Here is a 20,448-nt window from a genome sequence, read left to right as displayed (position 1 = left end):
CAAATAGTTTCACGTTTGACGTCTGAATTCCCTCACTGTTTCAACTGAATGGATTTTGGATTATATCACTCATTGTATTACGCAATGTAGACTATACGGTAAAGGTCAAAAGAGCAAAATTAAAAGAAACGGTATAAACCGATAAAGCGCGATCATTAAATGTATTCTGTCATCAAAGATCATTAGAAAGATTGCTAGCTGGTATTATAAAGCTGAATAGCCTTTAGTTTGGAAGTTGATTTCAGTATAATTTTTCAAATCTAACTGAAACTGCTAACCAATTTACAGCACTTTTTGGCACTTAGAAACAATTTCTGTCATTTATCTCTTGTTAATAGCCGCCCTCATCTTCTCAGCCGGCTATTATAGCGCTCCTATTTTTTTTTAATTCGTCAAACAAAAAAATGTTTCGCTTTACCTCATTTTGCCGCTTTTTCAACATTTTGCGTGAAATCTTTTTGACTTCTCTAGGCTAGTTTCTCTCTTCTCTTTTTCTGCTAAAAGTGATTTTGAACATCAGTTGCTCAGCGAAGCAATTCAAAATGAACAGAGTCAGTATAAAAATTGAAGCCAGAAATAGAAACGGGATAAACCCATAAAGCCCAATTTTAGATGCCCGCTATTTGAACGTCGTTCCTATAAGTATTAGTTACCTCTCTCTAATGCTTATTGGTATTGATAGTAGCCCCTATAACCTCCCTCTAACTAACAGAAGTATGTTCATTTACGAAATGCCATCAAAATAAATCGGACTTAAAAAATGTTTTTGTACAAAAATCTTTTTTTTTTCGATATATATTCCTTCAATCCCAATCATGCTTATTGGAATCAACGGCGGCTATTTTCCGGCAATCTGCCGGGTATGTTTTATTTCTCAATCCCGATGTGCGTCAAGAGGGTCAATGGACGCTATTTTCCTAATTTTTGCCTGCTGTGTTTAAGATGGAACTTTGTAGGGCCAGATGGGCTTGGTTCATATATTAACAGGTAATTGTATGTTTATGGGAGCGTATATTAGAAGTTTTGAGTTTTTATAGCTGCGAAGCTGTAAGTTGAGCGAAGCTATATTGCGGTGCTCTTGGTTTTTTTGTTTCGTCGTCTGACGCCTTTTTTCGTTTTACATTTGTTCACACAGCAAAAATGAAAAAGTCAAATTTTCTGAATGACTTCTTCCTCTCACTAACGGAATTTGCGCGCGTGACGTCATTTCGCACTCGCTTTAGCAAAAGCTTCAAGGTTATTTGCTTGATTAGATTTTGATCATACGTGACTTACCTCACTCAATAAAATGACTTTTGCACTTTAAAACTTAAGTTTATTTTGAATTTGTTTAAGGTCAAAGGAACTCATTTGTGCAGTAAAGGTCCCAAATAAGAGGCTTCTGTGGAATGAATATTAACGAGCTTTATTAATTTATCGCTGAATGTTTTTTAGCCTAGTTTTTTGAGCGGCGTCTATTTTTTTCAATTTAGATCTATCTTTTTTCAAGTTTTTACGGTCCGCGAATTTTTTTCGTTGCAGTGTCGTATTGGTGGTATTTTTTGGATAACATCAGATTTGAATGGTAATAAAAGTACTTTCGAGCTTTTAAATGCTCTCAAACAAGGTTTGTAGCAATTGCATTAGCTTTTTGCTAGTTTTTAATTAAATTTTTTTGTCTCGATTTTTGCTATTTTTGTCTTCATTTTTTGTCTGGCACTTTTTGTCCTCGAATACGGGATAAATAGATAAAGCACGTAGGGCATGCAATTTTCTGAGAGCCTTCCACCGTTAGAACACAGTAGAGTTAAACTGTACGCCGAACTCGAACACTTTTTGACACTTAGAAACAATTTCTGTCTTTTTTGTCTAAATTTTTCTTTTTCTGTTCTAATTTTGATGTGCGTATTAGGCTCAATAGTCTCTAAGTATCTAAGTGTTCCATTCACCGAAAAAATTTAAGAAACATAAAGAGACCCTTAACTGGCGATGTGATGGGCGTTTCTTAGAGTTGTACTCCTCAACCACTGACCCTACCCCAATCCACGCCATTCCACCGGCAACCTCGCACACTCTCCCACGCCCTCGCTCCCCCTCTCGCACCTTTCGTCGTCTGACGCCTTTTTTTCGTTTTACACTTGTTCACACAGCAAAGGTGAAAAAGTCAAATTTTCTGAATGACTTCTTCCTCTCACTAACGGAATTTGCGCACGTGTCGTCATTTCTCACTCGCCTTAGCAAAAGTTTTAAGGTTATTTGCTTGATTAGATTTTGATCATACGTGACTTACCTCAATCAATAAAATGACTTTTGCACTTTAAAACTTAAGTTTAATTTGAATTTGTTCAAGGTCAAAGGAACTCCTTTGTGCAGTAAAGGTCCCTAATAAGAGGCTTCTGTGGAATGAATATTAACGAGCTTTATTACTTTATCGCTGAATGTTTTTTAGCCTTGTTTTTTGAGCGGTGTCTATTTTTTCAATTTAGATTTGTATCTGTTTCTATCTCTATTATATGGCACGCAGATCTCTTCTTTCGCAGCTATTCCGGCAATCTGCCGGCTATGTTTTCTCATATTGCTATTTTTTTGCTGTATTTTGCATGAAAATTTTTTCGTCAGACGCTTCGCCCGACTTTTTGTCCTTAAAAAGTGGGATAACAAGTAAAATCCGGAGGGCATTAAGTTCACTGAGAGTCATGCACTGTTAAAATACAGTACAGTTATGTTACCTGCTTACCAAATGCGAAAAGTATTTGACACTTAAAATTGTTGTCATTTTTTTCTCTTTAATAGCCGCCTCAGCTGCTCAGCCGGCTATTATAGCGCTCCTTTTTATTCGTCGAATAAAGTTTTGTCGCTTTACCTTAGTTCACAGCTTGTTCAACATTTTGCGTGAACTCTTTTTGACTTCTCTGGGCTAATTTCACTCTTCTCTCATTCTGCTAAAAGTGTTTTTACACAGCAATTGCTCAGCAAAGCAATTCAAAATGAATAGAGTTAGTATCAAAAAAACGAAATCAGAAATGGAAACGGGATAAACCCATAAAGCCCATTTTTAGATGTCATCTTAGTTACCATCTGTAATGCTTACTGGTATTGATACTAGCCCTTGTGTCGTCTCCCTTTGAAACAGGGGTATGATCAGCTCCAAAATGACATCAAAATAGTTTGTACTTTAAAATTGTTTGTGTAAAAAATCATTTTTTTCATGTTTTTTTCTCTTTCAATCACAATTGTGTTGTGGTTATGGGAATCAACGGTGGCTATTTTGCGGCAATCTGCTGGGATATTTTCTTTTTCTGTTTCAATCCTGATGTGCGTCAAGCACGTCGATTCTGGATATCTGCGGGATATTTGACTGCTTTGTTGAAGATTGAACTTTAGAGGACCAATTCTATTTGGTACTATTTAAGAGGTAATAGTACGTTTGGCAGCGTTATGACCATTTAAAGCTTATATTGGTATTTGGGATGAAATTTAGGAGCTTTTTTTGTCAGTTTGCACTTTTAGGCATTTTTTTAAAAGTTTTTACGGTCCGCGAATTTTTTTGGTTGCAGTGTCGTATTGCTGGTAGTTTTTGGATAACACCAGATTTGAATGGTAATAAAAGTACTTTTGACCTTTTAATTGCTCTCAAACAAGGTTTGTAGCAATTGAATTACCTTTGTGCTATTTTTTAATTAAATTTTTTTGTCTCCATTTTTGCTATTTTTGTCTTCATTTTTTGTCTGGCGCTTTTTGTCCTCGAATACGGGATAAATAGATAAAGCACGTAGGGCATGCAATTTTCTGAGAGCCTTCCACCGTTAGAACACAGTACAGTTAAACTGTACGCCGAACTCGAACACTTTTTGACACTTAGGAACAATTTCTGTCTTTTTTGTCTAATTTTTTCCTGTTTTGATTTTGATGTGCGTATTAGGCTCAATTGTCTCTAAGTATCTAAGTGTTCCATTCACCGAAAAAATTTAAGAAACATAAAGAGACTCTTAACTTGCGATGTGATGGGCGTTTGTTAGAGTTGTACCCCTCAACCACTGAACCGGCAACCTCGCACACTCCCCCACCCCCTCGCTCCCCCTCTCGCGCCTTGAGCAAAGCTTTGAGTCGATTCTGCCACTCTTTGTATTGCTATCTTTCTGCTTTTATATGAGTGACGTCAAATCTTGAACTGATCAGAAATAATTTTTGCGCTGAATTGGGTGATAAATTTGTTTTATCATTTATAACACTCCTTAGATGACTTTTGAAAATGATTTTAAGGGCAGTCAAGGTTACTCTAGTTTCTTTATAGGTCAAGAAATGAGTGCTGTATATAATGATGACATTTAATAATGAATCGGAGGACCAAAATAAAGAAAGCATTTTGAATTTTGTTGAAAAACTTTAAAAACTTGAAGTTTTTAATGCTGCCTAAGGAATTCCGTCAACTAAATTGTATCTGTTGGTATATATCGTACAGCACGTAAGTCTATTTAGCAGCTTTTTCTAGCCTTTGGTTTTTCAAGGTCGGTAATTGTTACATCTCACTTCGAATGTACGCGACAAATTCTGTCAATTCTTTGCCGCCCAAGTGAGGGAGTTAAGAGAGTTAATTTATCCTCGCTTGCAAAGTATAAATAAATATAATAAATACAAAATAACAAAAATTAAATAAAATAGCACAATCAGTAGAGTATATTGAACTTAAAGCAATGATAGGACACGCAACGAGGTCGTTCGACCTACTTCACCTTCACAGCGTGCCCAGAAGAACGCGAAACATTTTTAATTTCATCATTGACGAGAAATGTTATTAAAACATTATTCATTTTTTTTTAAAAAAAAACTGGATTTTCCAAAACAAAATGTGATTCATTCAAAATTTAAAAATATTATAACTCATTTCTGTTTTCCTGCTTCTATGGTATTTAAGAGCTGACTTAAGAGAACACACAAACTTCGTTCAGTAATAAGGAGAGGAAAAAAGGGAATTGTTGACAAAATTGCATATTAGAAGACAAAAACTCCTAAAAACATCTTTATAACTTAGAAAAATCAAATTTTGACTGCAGAAAGGCACCGCAACTATATTTTGTTAAGATCATCTTCATTTGCAAAGCACGCATCAAGGATAACAGGATTCCCAACAATTAGCCCAAAAACTTTTCGATTAATTATATTTTAAGGAAGAAAGGGTCTTAGAAACTATGATAGATAACTGAATAATGGCTAATGATTATTTCTACGACTACAGACCGAAGACTTCCCTTGACAGCTCTTGATTTCCTAAAATATAATTATCTTTAATCCTATGAACAGTCGACGAAAAGTTTTGATTTGTAAGGTCGTCACCGTCGATGTTGGAATTTTCATGCAAAAAGGTTATACAGTTTACTTCCACGATACTTTATGGAGCAGCGCTGTAGTTTATTTTTTGTCATTGGAACACTTAGGTAGTTTTTAGTTGACCTTTTGGTTGAATAAATGCTTGTTTTTTCAAAAGAAAATAAATTATTAAGAAAATTTTCTGCGTGCATCTTGAGGATAGATCGGAAAAAAAAACTTAACTAACTCGTAAACATAAAGTTCATGAACTGTCAGGGTGTTAGTTTCCAGCATTATCTTGGTAACGCTCTCTTTGAAAGATTTAAAATGAATTATACGCATAATTTTTCTTTGCATATCTTCAATAGGAACAAGGGCTCTATAAGATGTACAGCCATATACTAAAAGGCCATATTGAATTATTGGCTTTATTTTCATTTGATAGTACTGTAGTAAAAGCATTCGGGGAACATAGTGTCTTAACTTACACAGTATTCCACATTGTCTACTGAGTTTATTGATAATGCAATTTACATGCTGCTTGAATGATATTTTATTGTCAATGATTACGCATAAATAACGACATGAGTTTTCTATTTTCCCTTCAACACCGTTTAGAACAAGGGGTGAACTAGAGGCACTTCCTAGTGATATGTTGACCTGTGTTGTTTTTTTTAATATTTAGTTTAAGCTTGTTGCTATCGAGCCAATTGGACACAGATTTGATGTCTGCCGTTAGTTCTTCATGGGAGCACTTGATGGCAGTCACGTTTGTGTCATCAGCAAACTGAAAACTTCACTGGAATTACAAACAAGCGGTAAATCGTTTACGTAGAGCAGAAAAAGAAGAGGACCTAATACTGACCCTTGGGGTATCCCACAATTAATTGGTTTCTGGTCAGAATAAACGCCATTGCAGGAAGCAAATTGCATTCTATCTTTTAAGTAACTGCTCATCCATTCTTTGCATCGTCCTCTGATACCAATGAAATCTAGCTTCTTCAACAAAATGGCGTGATCGATGCAATCGAAGGCTTTTGATAAATCCAAAAATAAAGTAATCTTGTGATTCGATTGATAGTTTTCTCTTACCTTTTCCGTGATTTCTGCAATAGCGTCGACTGTCAAATGCTTTTTTCGAAACCCAAACTGCTTTTTATGGAAAAGATCAAAACTTTCGACAAATGAGTATACTCTGTTGTACATTGCTCTTTCAAACACTTTGCTGAAAACCATGAGAAGAGAAATGGGACGATAATTATTTAGATCGCTTTTGCAATCATCACCTTTGTGAAGTGGTATTATAATTGATTGCTTCAACTCTGATGGGAAAATACCTGTTTAGAATGAACTGTTGATAACACCAGACAAAACAGGCGCTTTTTGCCGGTAACAGCTTTTAACGATTTAATTGCTTACGTGATCAGCACCAGATGAGGTTTTGTTATCGAGATCTTGAATGATCTTGAAAATGATCTTGAATGATCTTTAAAATCCAGTACACTCTAACAACTCTGTAGGACTGACATTTGATTCTTTTATAGTGCCATGCAATGTCTCCGCAATATTAGAGAAATGCGCATTGAATTTTTCAGCAATCTGGATGTCTTCATTGATTATACTGTGCCTGTCTTTAAGCAGAGATGATCAATTCGACGAGCATCAGTACTCTTACCTCTCAAGTCATTCAAGAGTTTATATATTTGTTTTGTATCACCAATACATTTATTGAATTTAGAGAAATAGAAATTTTTCTTCGATTTTTTTTGTTCATTTTCTACACGTACTCTTAATTCTTTAAAGATTTGGAGATACTGTGGGTTTTTGCTATTTTTCCATTTACGGTGCACTTGGTTTCGCTTGTTTATTAAATTAATTATCCTGTTAGTTAAGTATTATGGTCGGGAGAAAACCTTTGATGGAGCCACGCGTTTTATCGGCGCATATTTGTTTAAAACTTCGATGAAATTGGAATGAAAAGTCCCAAAACTAGTTGTTTCTTTGTTTTTAGAACTTGAACAAGGCACTCGCAAAGGGAATTGATGCTTTCTTTTGATTTTAGATAACTGGTGTCTCTGAAAGTAATATATTTACTGGAAGGATGGTTCTTTGATCTGAGATCCGCTTGGAAAAGCACAGGGAAATGATCACTATAATCCATAAAGAGATCATCGCTAAATCAAAATTTTTGCAGATAGCATGATCTAAGCATGTCCCTCCGTTTGAGGCAGGACGAGTTATCTTGTTGTTTAAAAAGTTGCATCCGTTTGCTTCTATAGTTGCTAGATATCTTAGAGTTGCATCGTTTTGCTTTAGTACGTCTATCTTGATGTCTCCCATGATCAAGACAGGCAAACCCTTCGATAAACTTTCCAAAAATTGATCAAGTTTATAGATAAAAAGCAGTTTATTTATTCTCGGTGGATTATAAACCACAGCTATCAAAAATATATTACCATGGTATTTGACCTTTAGGAAAAGGCATTCTTCAAACGGAGAGTCAAGTTCATCAATAACAGAGACACACTTCAAACACTGTATCATTACGCCTCCCCCACGAGTGTCTCTAGCTTTGTTAAACACTTTGTAATTTGGAAGAGCGAAGCAGTTAGGTTCATCATTAGGATTTAACCATGTTTCAGTAACAGCTAAGATTTCTGGAGATTGTTGCTGACTTAGTATAAGTGCCTCTAGTTCATTATAGTGTTTTCTGAGAGAACGCGTGTTAATATGTAGCACCTTAAGAGATTTCAGCACGAAAAGTATCATTGTATGAGATATGTTCATTATCTACAGCGCAACTTCTAGGATTTGAAGAGTTTCCTACCATACCCAGCACAAAGTCTTTCAATGTTTCGGGGTCTGATACTTTTTCCCTTAGGTCCTGGAGTAGCTGCTCATACCGGTCCTCTGCCGGAGTAGGCTCTCTTGCTCTCTTAATACCGATTATTGGTTGATGATAGTTGGTAATGGGGTGGTAGTTGAAGGCTTGAAGCAGTGAAGCTGTTTGACTGCACTTTCGGATTGCCCAAAGCATTTACTTCCATTGGTTGTGACGGCACAGAGTTTACTTGTTTTCGAGTCCTCTTCTTAGTTGCCACGTTTTCAAATCTATTGACGTCATTTTTCGTTTGTACCTCCACAAACTTTCGTCTCCCTTCGTTGTTCGTGACTTCAACTTTCACAGCACAATTATTAGAAGAAACTTTGAGATGTTTCTCGGTTACAGCATACTTTAGAATTTCCCTGTCTTTTTCAGGGAGGCACTCTTTCATGCTTATAAACTGTTGGTTTCGTCTGTTCCTAACTCCATAGAGAAATGATTGGGATCTCCACAAAAAGTTTTTGTCAGCGAAATAAACAATTTTAACAATCACCGAGCACTGCCCTTCTACTCCACTCTTGAGGCAATGACAGGTTTTGAGATTTTCCGGCGGGATATTTGAGTTGAAGATGTCGTTGAGGAAATCGATGAGGTGGTCCTGCAGCGTCTTGTTAGATATCGGATCATAGGGAAAATTGTTGAATATAAGACAGTCTTTTCTACTGTAGCGCTCTAATTGTGGCACTCTTTCGGAAAGGTCCTCTATACAGTTGGTGAGATACACGATGTCTTCATCTTTTCTTGGAATGTCTTTCTTGAGGGCAGTCATCTCACTGTTCACAATATACAATATATTTGCCAGGCTTGGGTTGTCAATACCCGGTTGATCAGTAGCGCTTTGAAGGTTAACCATGGTGTAGGAGCCCAGGTCTCAAGCTGTATCTGAAGCTATTTAATAAGTTTATCACAACAAGTAGGCTAAAGTGGCTTGAATGTGGGAAAGGATTCTCGCTAATCTGCGTTGGCACAATATTCCGACTCAGCTCATCCATACTTTCTGCTTCTTTGCGTACCAATTGAAGCAGAGATAGATTACCTTCAATACAAAAAAAAAGCTAGTGAAAATTTTGCTATTGAAATTTTGGTAAAATCTGAGACGTTTATAAAAAAGGGGCTAATATCAATCACGTCAAAAGTCTTTATTTCACTTGAATGGAAACCACAGAAACAAAACGATAGGCACGAAGTCAACTCTTATGTAATTGTGTCAAGTGGAGTCTCTGCAGTCATTCGAATGTAATTCGAGAATGCCTAATCAGATGAAATTTAAAATGAGGTCATGCGATCTCAATGATCACGAGATAAGGCATGAGACGGTGGTCATTTTGAAGAAATACATTAAAAAATACTGAAAAAGGAGAACTTTTTCTGGAAAAGCTGTTGTAAAAAGCTGTTGTAAAATCAATTTACACCATTAAAAATGTAAAATATGCGTTTTTGGAAAACTGGATAAGTAAAATGGACAGTTAAAAGGAAGTTTGACCAAAATCAAACTGTTTGAAAAATACCAAGTATGTGAAAAAGCAATTCACGAAGCGAAAATTTGACCAAAACTACCCTCAATGCAAGTGAATAACAGCAAATTTACGAGAATTGAGATTCAGAGAAATCAAATGTTGAAATTTAGTTGGCCTTTCATTCAAAGTTGTATAAAAATTGAAATCAAAATTTAATTTGGATGGGTTTTAATCCGAAGGCTCTTGAGCCTCGTTTTCGTTTAAACAAAGCGAGTTCAATAAAAAAACAGCAATTACTGCAATTCACCAAAATTTCACCCTCATTTCAACGGAAATCGAAGTAAAACAAAAATAAGAAAATTAAAACAACTAAATATATGCACATTTGCTTCAGTAAGAAACAGCTAGAACTTCGTGTTAATGAGATCAGTTTTAACAATTGTCAATTTGACAGAAGAATTGTGTCAACAAATGAGATTTAACCCGACAAAAAAAACAATAGTGAGGGGTTTAATTTTAACAAAAATCTCAAAAGTTTAAGAAACCGTTGGCTGTTAAATGGACAGAAATTTCATTGCTGCTGCCTTAGAAATCCAATCGGATTTGGCAGAAGTGACAAGACAGTAGAAAGAGAACCAACTATAGTCAAAACTCAAAAATAATCTAAATTTTTGCGAAATTAAACAGCTTCATTTACGTATCTACGATAAGCTCTCTACTGAACAAAATCCATTTATGCTTCTTTTACCAATGATTATTTAAATTAATGAATTTAAACGCCTTGAAGACGAAAATAGCCACAAACGCGGTGATAAAACTACAGAAAACATTGATTTTTGCGAAAAAATGAACAGGAATCAATACGAAAAACTATTATACAACTCAATAAAAAAACGGCCAATATTTGCAATTTTTTAAAAATGAAAACTGTGTTAATTCAAATCGTTAATTGCCGAGAGACCAATTCAGACAACAGTATCCATGCATCATTAAATCACATGTATCTTCTATAGTATACCTTACCGGTAAGTACTCAGCCGAGCAAAAGGGCAAGCGAAAACAACTCAATTAACTGCACGTGAACTTAAACATGGAATTGTAAATAGTATCATAATTGACCAAAAAATGTTAGAAGACGGTCATTAATGTGAAAAAAAATGTTCACAAAATTTGAAAACCTCGATATATCCACGAAAAAGACAAAACCTCAAAAAAAAGCCACTCATAACTCTACGATAAATATATCGGTCGGCCTGAATTGACTGTGCAAAAAAGCAAGTTGAGCAGAAACGGCCCCCCCCCAAGCCACCATCACCACAGCCACTAAAAGGGGACGGGACAAATATCGTTTGATTTAGGAGAAGCGAATCCAAAGTACGAAGAAGGCGTTGGCACACGCTGAAGAGAAGAAGGAGCACAAGAAACTACAGGAGTTCGCATTGGCCGAGAAGGCCAAATATGTCCAAATAAGGAAGAAAGCAGTGGAGGCTAATGTAACTCGCGATCCAAATAGGTGAGCATCTCTAATAATTCCCCTGAAAACTGGTTAGAGCGGCGACGCTGGAAAAAGAGCAAATTCTTAGTGCTCTGAAGTGAACGTGCAACTTTTCCTCTCATTAATTGCTCCTAATCCCTCCTTTGCGGCAATTGTTTGGTTCCTGTTGGTTCCAAGTTTGATTGAGCGTTTAAGCGTCTGGTCAATCTGTCTTTTCGTTGAGAGAAACACGACAAACTTTTGATTGTCCTCATTCTTTACAAGTCTGTGTTGCTCAGCAAAATTGGCTAGGAAGCATTAATTAAGTTCACCGCAATATTGAGGGATTAGAATCCCTTTAAGGGGGGTCAGCCTACTTATTCTCTTTTTTGTAATTAATTTATCTGGGACGAAGTTTGAAGCAATAATTGTAGTCGTTTTTATGCCAAATTTTATCTGACTGTTTTCTTAATTTTTTTTACTCTGTGATACGTATGGATACCTATTATATATCGAAACCTCTATGTGTACTAAATTATTTATCCTCTATATCTATAATTATATCATGTGTTTTATAACTAAAAGTTATGACTTCTATTTATTCACCTATATTAATATTCCCGTTAGTCTACTAAATTATTTCATATTTTGTTCATACTAGTTTATCATAAGTAATCATAATTTCATTTAGACAATCTGAATTCAAGTTACTCTGCAAACGCTCTTCTTAACCTTAAGCTAAACTTAGCAACGGATTCGCACCGCGCTTCCAATAATCAGAATTCGTAATACACAAGTAGTTGTGTATTGGCCTAGCAATTCCTATCACATTCTTGAGACAAGTATTCGCAACGCGAATCCTAAACTATTCAATACGATTAAGTATAACATGGCGCAGTCAGCGACAAAGGACAGCGGCAAATCCCCACTTGGAATTCAACCCTTTTGGGAAAAGGCGACACTAGAACCCCCAATTCGCTGGGAGTTTTGGAGAATATAATTGAAACTCGCAATTCTCGCCCGAGAAGGAATTGAAGTGGACCTCCTCTTATTGGACCCTCCAGAACATGTCCTCTTACCTCCTGAACCAGCATATGAAGATGCAGTTGACAACCCGACGGCACAATCAGAGCGAGATCGACGTACCCGCAATGAGCAAGCAAAAACAGCGTGGAAGAATCAATGTCAACGTGTTACAGCAGTTGGCATACTTTGCGGTGATAAACCGTGGAAGCTATGTGATCGGAAAGCATCTTCTTTGATGTACTTGAGCTTAGGCATGGAAGGTCGGCGCGTATTCAACTCAAAGAATTCGACCGTCAACCTTGAAACAATTTCAACGAAGGATCTTTGGGATGTTCTCAATACAACTTTCATTCGGATCCACAATATAACCTTCGATAGATACCTCTTCCTCACCCGAAAACAGCAAAAGGGAGAGCCTATTGAGAAGTTCTATGGACATCTCAAAGAACTTTCGGAAAACTGTGACCTAGGAGATAAAGGAGACACTATCATCCGGGATGTCTTTATCGCGAACATGCAAAATGAAGACATTCAAAAGGAGCTCCTTAAAGAAACAGTAGACCCGGAAAAAAGCATTGGCAATAGCAATTAACATCGAGATGGGTACGCTCAACCAACTAAAAATGAATGCAAGTAAAACCGAGTCACATTCAACTGTTAACCAAGAACAACGGATGCGCATCGCAAATGCTACCCCTTTCTCCAATATGAATACAACAGCACGGAAAAAGCCAACAACCTGTCATTTCTGTGGATCTAATTGGACCTCTGACCACCGGAATAAATGTCCCGCTCGGGGAAAAAGATGCAATAACTGTGGTATTGAAAACCACTTCGCAAAGGTTTGCCGCAAACCTAAAGATCCCAATTCCTACCCAAAACCTAAACCGCGGGTCAATAACGTAGAAAAAGATGATCAAAATGAAGATGTCAATCAAATTTCGGCTAATTTTGATCCTGATTTGGAGTCAAACTATTCTTCAGATGAAGATAATTGTGTAGCAGTAGTATCTTCAACAGATTCTACAACTTCAGTGGATGCAATCAATCTTCCTGTAATTTTCGGTAATACATCAACAAATGTTTTGGTGGATTCGGGCAGCGTATGCACAATAATAAACGAATCCTTGGCAAACTCCATCATTTCCCATGACTCAAAATCGAAGTGGATACGCGAAGCGAATCCTAAACAATTGAAAACATTTTCAAACGAACCTATTCATACGGTGGGCATTTTTCAAACTTCAATTCAAAGCAGCAATTGGTACGCAAATCCAATAGAAATTCAAGTAGTGGCAGACGGACATCGTTCTCTATTGGGTAGAGATTTGTTTCCAGCTCTTGGACTCTCAATACATCAATCAAGTAACCATGTAACAATCAATCAGGTAGATCAAGAATATTGCCCAATCAAAAAACAGATTGCTATTGATTATCCCGACCTAATCTCCAGAATTGGTAAGTCCAAAGTACATACAGTTCGTTCAAAATTCCACAAACATTATACCCCATCACACCAAAAAGGCCGTCGTGTTCCTATAAACTTATTAGACAAAGTATCTGCTGAGCTAAAGAAACTTTCTGAACAAGGACACATCGAAAAACTACAAGAATGTTCGGATAAAACTACATTTCTCCCATTGTAATTACGGTCAAAAAGGACAAATCTGTAAAGTTAGCTCTTGATTCGAAAAAATTAAATAAAGCGATCCACAAAAACAAGTATCAAATGCCAAATATAGATAGTCTTATCGACTCAATCTCCAACATATTAATAATTCAAATCTGGGAGATAATGTCTATTTTTCAACGATTGATCTAAAATATGCCTATAGTCAATTAAAACTGCATCCGGATACCGCACGTCATTGTAATTTTAATATCATTTGCGGCGATGCAACTGGTACATATCGTTTTAAAACGGGATTTTATGGCCTTACGGATATGCCGGCCGAGTTTTAAAAGGCAATGGATTACACATTGGTTGGGCTGACTAACACATACTGTTTTCTGGATGACATAATTGTAGTTAGCAAAGGCACCAAGGAATCGCACCTCAAATACGTGTACAAATGCCTCCAAAAACTCGAAGCAGATAACCTTCGAATTAATTTAAGCAAATGTCATTTCGCAAAACATCAAATAAATTGGCTTGGTTTCACATTCTCACAAAGTGGTGTTAAACCTATAGAATCTAAAACAGCGGCAATTGCGGAAATCAAAGCTCCAAAAACATTGAAACAATTACGGTCATTCTTAGGTAGTGTTCATCATTTAAGCAAATTTATACCCAATCTTGCCAAAATATGCCATCCTCTTCGGCCCTTATTAAAGAAAAACGAAAAATTTATTTGGAATGAAAATCATCAATTACATTTTGAACACATCAAAACTGTTATTGCAAATGCTACAGAAAACACTCATTTTAATCCAACACTGGAAACGCGAATCAAATGCGATGCATCCCGCCAAGGCTTAGGCGCTGCGCTTGAACAATTAGATTGTGAAGGGTGGAAAACAGTAGCTTTTGCATCTCGTTTTCTTAATAGCAATGAAGAACGCTATAGTATAAATGAACTCGAATTACTTGGGGTGGTTTGGGCCATTGAATATTTTAAATATTATCTATTTGGGAAGACTTTCACAGTTTTAACAGACCACAGAGCACTTCTTTCAGTCCTAAAATTACACCGTTCTAATAAATCCTACAACAGTAGATTAACACGATGGATTGACCGTTTGTTACCATTTGATTTTAACATCGAACATATTCCTGGCACTAGAATGGGCTTAGTTGATTATATTTCGCGTCAACCAAATCAAAACGCTAAAAGTGTCAATCAATACGACGAGGAATTCATGGTAGCAACAATTTCCCGTATTCGCGACGCAATTACATCTTTATTTAGTCACGCGAATAAAATTCCTTTCCAAAAGCGGCACATAACCAGTAATTATAACCAACAAGTAAACAAGACGCGCGTCCACGGTTGCAAACCTGCTAAAATTAGCACGAATAATTCAAATGCCTCAATTAATCCACTCATTCCTCGAGCACAAGTAAACAATTACAATTCTGAATTCATTTCTAACTTTAATTGCCTTGCAAATCAATTGATTCAAAACACTACTGCATCCGCATCACAAATCCAGTCAAATAATTTTAATTGTAATTCAGCCGCAAAAGCAGAAAATAAAGTGAACCACATAATAATGTCCGCAAAAGAAGTGCCTCAATCAAACCCCCCAACTCCTACTACTGCTCCCAAAGTAACTTTCCGCACCCAATCAACCCCTATAGCGACAACTAGTACGAGCCCTAACATTCACACCCCAATTTCATCATCACCCGAAATCCAAGACATCGAATTGTCCAAAGAGGAAATTTTTGAAAGTAATTTAAACCAACAATTTACAAAATCCTTCTTAGCCGTCTTAACAAGTAAGGACGCAGTATTAAAGGAAATTAGAGATTGTGTCCTCCAAGACGACGAGAACCGCTGTAAGGAAGTTAGCCCCTATATATATTCGTTTTGGAAGGACCTTCACGTGAGGTCCGGTTGCTTGTGTGTGGATGAGCGCGTCGCTATACCCAATTCGATAAAGGAAGCGGTACTGGAATCCATACACATGACCCACCCTGGTAGTTGGGCCATGATTTCATTATCTCAGTATGCATGGTGGCCATATATGCATAGAGAGATTCTAGCCAAAGCATCAGATTGCGGTCCGTGTACAGATATTGATGCTGATACAGTTCCTGTAGCCAAATACCTCGATGATGCTGGATGGGTCAATCCGGAGAGAAGCGATCTGGAAATTGAGACAGCAATGAATAAGGCACAACAAGATGCAGGCCTCCGATACCGAGACTCAGACGATAAGGAATCGCGGTTCATAATCCACCCCAAGCTCACGAACCCCATTCCAAGAACGGAAAAATCATTAAGTGTGAAGCTAGCCCGAAAACTGCCAAACAAAAAGAGGGCGAAACGACAGCTTGCTGGGCTTTACGAAGTTTTAAAACCCGGCTCATTCGTCACTAAATCCTCCCCCACGACAACCATAATTAACGAACCGGGGCGAACGCCAGTCAAAGTCAGAGATAGTGATCTGGCAAAGTTTGGCACCAAGGCTGAAAGATCTACAAATCTCTGGGCGTACGCACAAAGGCGTCCTGCGCCTTATGAACAAACAACCGAAATAAAGATTGCCAAACACAGCAACGACATTAAAAAACAAAAGCGAGGGGAAATCAAAATTCGACACCGACATCGAGACACCACTTCCGTTGTTTCCTCTGTCAACTCAAACGTTTCTAGAGCCCTCACTGTACGTAAACCTACAAAACCACAGCCCAAACGTCGTCGAAATGCAGCTCCAATCAACGACAATGATAACGCGACAGTTCAGGAACAACAACTGATATCAATAGTACCCGCTCCGCAAATGTCTTCTTCTCAAAACCAGCAGACTCAAGACACACATCCCGACCCGCAAAAACAACAAGGAACCCGAAAACGAAATCGGCCCCAATTTTACGGCTTCACAGACGCGGATATTTCACCTACCAGTTCTCTGACCTCTACCAGTTCCGGCAAACAGAAAAAACGCAAATCGAAAAAAGAGAAGCAAGATGCAGCAACCGCGAATACAGTAGTAGCCATGATTCAAAGTGCGGAACATTCAAGAATCCCATCTCCCCCAAGACCGGAATTTCAAATTGGCCAAGTTTCGCCACCAGATTCAAGAGTTAGATATCACGAATATGAACAAGAGAGAGAACTATCTGTTTGGGATGCAGAAAATGAAATTTAAGCTAAAAACTCAACAAAACTGTCATAAAATACATTCATTTATTTAGTCTTGTTTCCGCTTCTTTAATCTAAAATTAATGTTAACCTTGTTTTTAATTTATTACATTTGCTCTCCTATTGTCAGTCTTACATTTATTCAAGTATTCGCCCTGCGAATCCATTTATTACTGTGTGTGCGCTAAAATTATTCAGTTTAATGTACGCAGTTTCCATGTTGAGAATTTTGAAGTGTATTCGCTTTACGATTCCAAAATTATTAAACATTGAGAATTTTATGTGCTGTAATTGTCTGTCAAGTGGTGATAATTTACATTCATTAACATACACAACCCATGTGCAATTGAAAGTCCTCAGACTTATAAGCCTCGCATATGCTTAAATTTTAATCGTTGATTATTCTTAAATTTCACATTCGTAGTACTTCTACAACTTTGAGTTAAGTTATGTTCATCCGACTCGTTTACATGTTTTGTGTTGATTCTAAAAAATTGTAAATACATTAGAATTTTTTTTGTCACGAGGGAAATTTGATACGTATGGATACCTATTATATATCGAAACCTCTGTGTACTAAATTATTTATCCTCTATATCTATAATTATATCATGTGTTTTATAACTAAAAGTTATGACTTCTATTTATTCACCTATATTAATATTCCCGTTAGTCTACTAAATTATTTCATATTTTGTTCATACTAGTTTATCATAAGTAATCATAATTTCATTTAGACAATCTGAATTCAAGTTACTCTGCAAACGCTCTTCTTAACCTTAAGCTAAACTTAGCAACGGATTTGCACCGCGCTTCCAATAATCAGAATTCGTAATACACAAGTAGTTGTGTATTGGCCTAGCAATTCCTATCACATTCTTGAGACAAGTATTCGCAACGCGAATCCTAAACTATTCAATACGATTAAGTATAACATACTCGTTGAAGCGATTCAGTTTTTTGTCAAAAGAAAGCGGATAAAATGTAAAGCTAGAAGACAGTGCGTCTCTATGTAGCTTTCTTTACAAGCAAAAAAAACCAATCCTGAAGCTAGCATATGCATTTTTTAAAATCAAGCCATATGATAAAACAAAAATTGCGGCTTTGACAGTCCCTCAACAGTCTCTGCGGTTTTCTCTCAATTTCTAAATTATGCGTTAGATCTGTTAGAGGTCAAATTTTGTCAGTTTTAGGGTATTTCAAGTACGTTCTGCGAGCAATGAAACCGGGGGCCATCGTATGGGTTTAAAAAATGAAAATTTTGAAAGCCAAGCCTCCGTCAGATGACAAACCCGTAAATGCTTGACTAAGTTACCGCTCAAAGCTACCAGAGCTTGGCGAATGAACTTAATCTATAAAAACTTAAAATTGAAAAAAATGGCCCCCGATTTTATTGCTCGTAGAACGTACTTGAAATACCCTTGAAAGAATTTTCCCGGCCCCTGGGTTTTCAGAAAATTGACAAAATTTGACCTCTAACCGATCTGACGCATAATTTAGAAATTGCGAAAGAACAGCTGAGTTGGTTGAGGGACGGTTAAAGCCGCAATTTTATAGGAGATTCTTAATGGTTTATGAGGGACGATTTTTAATCTTAACCTGGCGATTTGCATCCCTGCATCGTCCAGCCTTCCCAACCCTACCCCCCCCCCCCCATCGCTTGATCCATCGCTTATTAGGTCATCAATTGAATTCATTGACAAAATTTTCAGAGGAAGGGGTTGGATTGGTAGTGTTTTATTCCCATCAATCAATAAATTGGTTAATTGATTGTTTTTGCTTGACTAATCGGATTTCCAGGATTTTACGTTTGTCACCCATGGTGTTTTAAGTGATCTAAATGGCTCTTTTTCACGTTCAATTTTGAGCAGCTGAACTGAATTGGAGGCAGTTTACTACTGAAAGTCAACTGAAAAGTGCGCCAAAATTGGTTTCAATCTTTAAATTTAAATCTAAGAGTGGTCGATTTGATGCCCCTCTGTTATGTTATTGTCTCCACCCCCGCCAACCATAAGCCACCTCTCCCCTGGACTGAAGCAGGTTAATAGCATAGAGTCCGTACCTGTTGTTCGAAGGCAATTCGTCCGACCTTAGTTGTTTGTTTTATTACCAACTTTACCGTTTTTTTTTGCATTTTGCGCGAATTATTTTTCCGTCAGGGTCGCCTTATAATATGGTTTGTGCGCATGTTTAGCTTGGCTTAGACGATTGTCCGTTTAGACTCCTCCAACCTACGCAAGGATGGGCGAAGCGTGTGAGGGAAAATGAGGAATCGCAAAATGCTGACAAAAGCTCACTCAATGGTGCACTAGCGGTATCCCGAATTCAACACAGGGCTACACCCTCGTGGCGGAGCAATGTGTCGTAACATTTTCTAGTACCTCCGTTATTCTTTCCGGTGTCAAATGTGGACTGTTTTGGCAAGTGAATATCCGTCTCCGAATAGTTTCAAACTTCTATAAACGGTGCTCGCAAGCAATACTGCGCAGAAACTTAATCCTTTCTTTAGTTGTCAGTTGTTGGTTTTTAATAACCAGCTGTATCAATAGCAAACTCCCCTAAAATATTGTAAATATGTGTTATGTCTGTATTTATGTGTGAACATTTGATTGACTTGTTGAATAAATTATTGAGCTCGTGTTTAGTTACTCAACGTCTTGAAAAACAAATGAGGTTTTCGTGAACACCGTTTTTAAGGTTTAAGGAATTTGTATTCTACTTAGCTGGAAAATCAAGGTACTTTTATTTATTATTAAAACTGTTTTTGTAATGAGTTTGTGTAAGAATTTCACAACTTATTTATGAGTTCTATCACATATGAAGTTTCCGGACCAACTATTTTGGTACAGCCTGTGAATGAAAAATAATTCAAATTTTACATAGGAAAGTTGTATTGAGCGTGCAACAATGAAATTAGAATGATCGATGACACTAAAATCTTTGCTATAATTTGCAAAGAAAATAATTTCTTTGTTAATTACTCTCGAATGAGAAGCAATTATTGTAAACATGTGTATCTTTTTAATGAAATTTTTCTGCTTCACCGTTTTTGCACTTTTGTTCTAGAATAATCATTGACTTCTCATGCGTATTTTTCATAAACTGCTTCATGGTTTTTGAGTGAGTTCAATTGCTCTCAGTCCAAACAATAGTTTGCTGTTCATACAAAACCGATTGTTAGAGAAGATGACAAGGCCGTGATAGCCGAGTGGTTAATGCCTCTGTGAGGTTACGGAATCGGACTCAGGGGGTCGGACTCGACACACAGAACCCGACTTCTGTGTGTTGTTTTTGCACCCATAAAGAAAAATTGATCTAGGCTACAGCCCCTAAATTAAATTGCTCAGCTTGTCATTCGAGAGCATTTTTTGACGTTTTTGTTTACCATTACTTGGTTAATTGCTGCCATGATTCTAAATTAAATTAACAGTCCTTTAATTGACTTTATGTGTCCTTCCTGTCCAATAATTTCATCAATGATTCCTTTTTTCAATTAACTCTGAAGCAAGT

The 20,448-nt window shown here is 37.0% G+C and overlaps 1 protein-coding gene across 3 annotated transcripts in view; it reads left to right on the top strand.

Moving 5' to 3' along the window:
• Positions 1-19,622, top strand: part of LOC142342909 (coiled-coil domain-containing protein 112-like) — a 116,517-nt gene extending 96,895 nt beyond the window's left edge. For 2 of the 3 annotated variants that reach the window (XM_075394576.1, XM_075394577.1), the window contains exons 8-9: positions 10,986-11,140; positions 19,159-19,622. In XM_075394576.1, the coding sequence (XP_075250691.1) occupies positions 10,986-11,140; positions 19,159-19,306 (303 nt within the window). In that variant the 3' untranslated portion in view covers positions 19,307-19,622. Of the gene's footprint in view, positions 1-10,985; positions 11,141-19,132 lie in introns of all 3 variants that reach the window. The other variant, XM_075394578.1, reaches the window with a different exon arrangement.
• Positions 19,623-20,448: the final 826 nt, after the last annotated feature.

This window comes from Convolutriloba macropyga, chromosome 7, assembly GCF_964194025.1.
Source record: "Convolutriloba macropyga chromosome 7, txConMacr16.3, whole genome shotgun sequence".
NCBI classification, from domain to species: domain Eukaryota; kingdom Metazoa; phylum Xenacoelomorpha; order Acoela; family Convolutidae; genus Convolutriloba; species Convolutriloba macropyga.
This window is presented reverse-complemented; position numbering and strand designations above follow the sequence as displayed.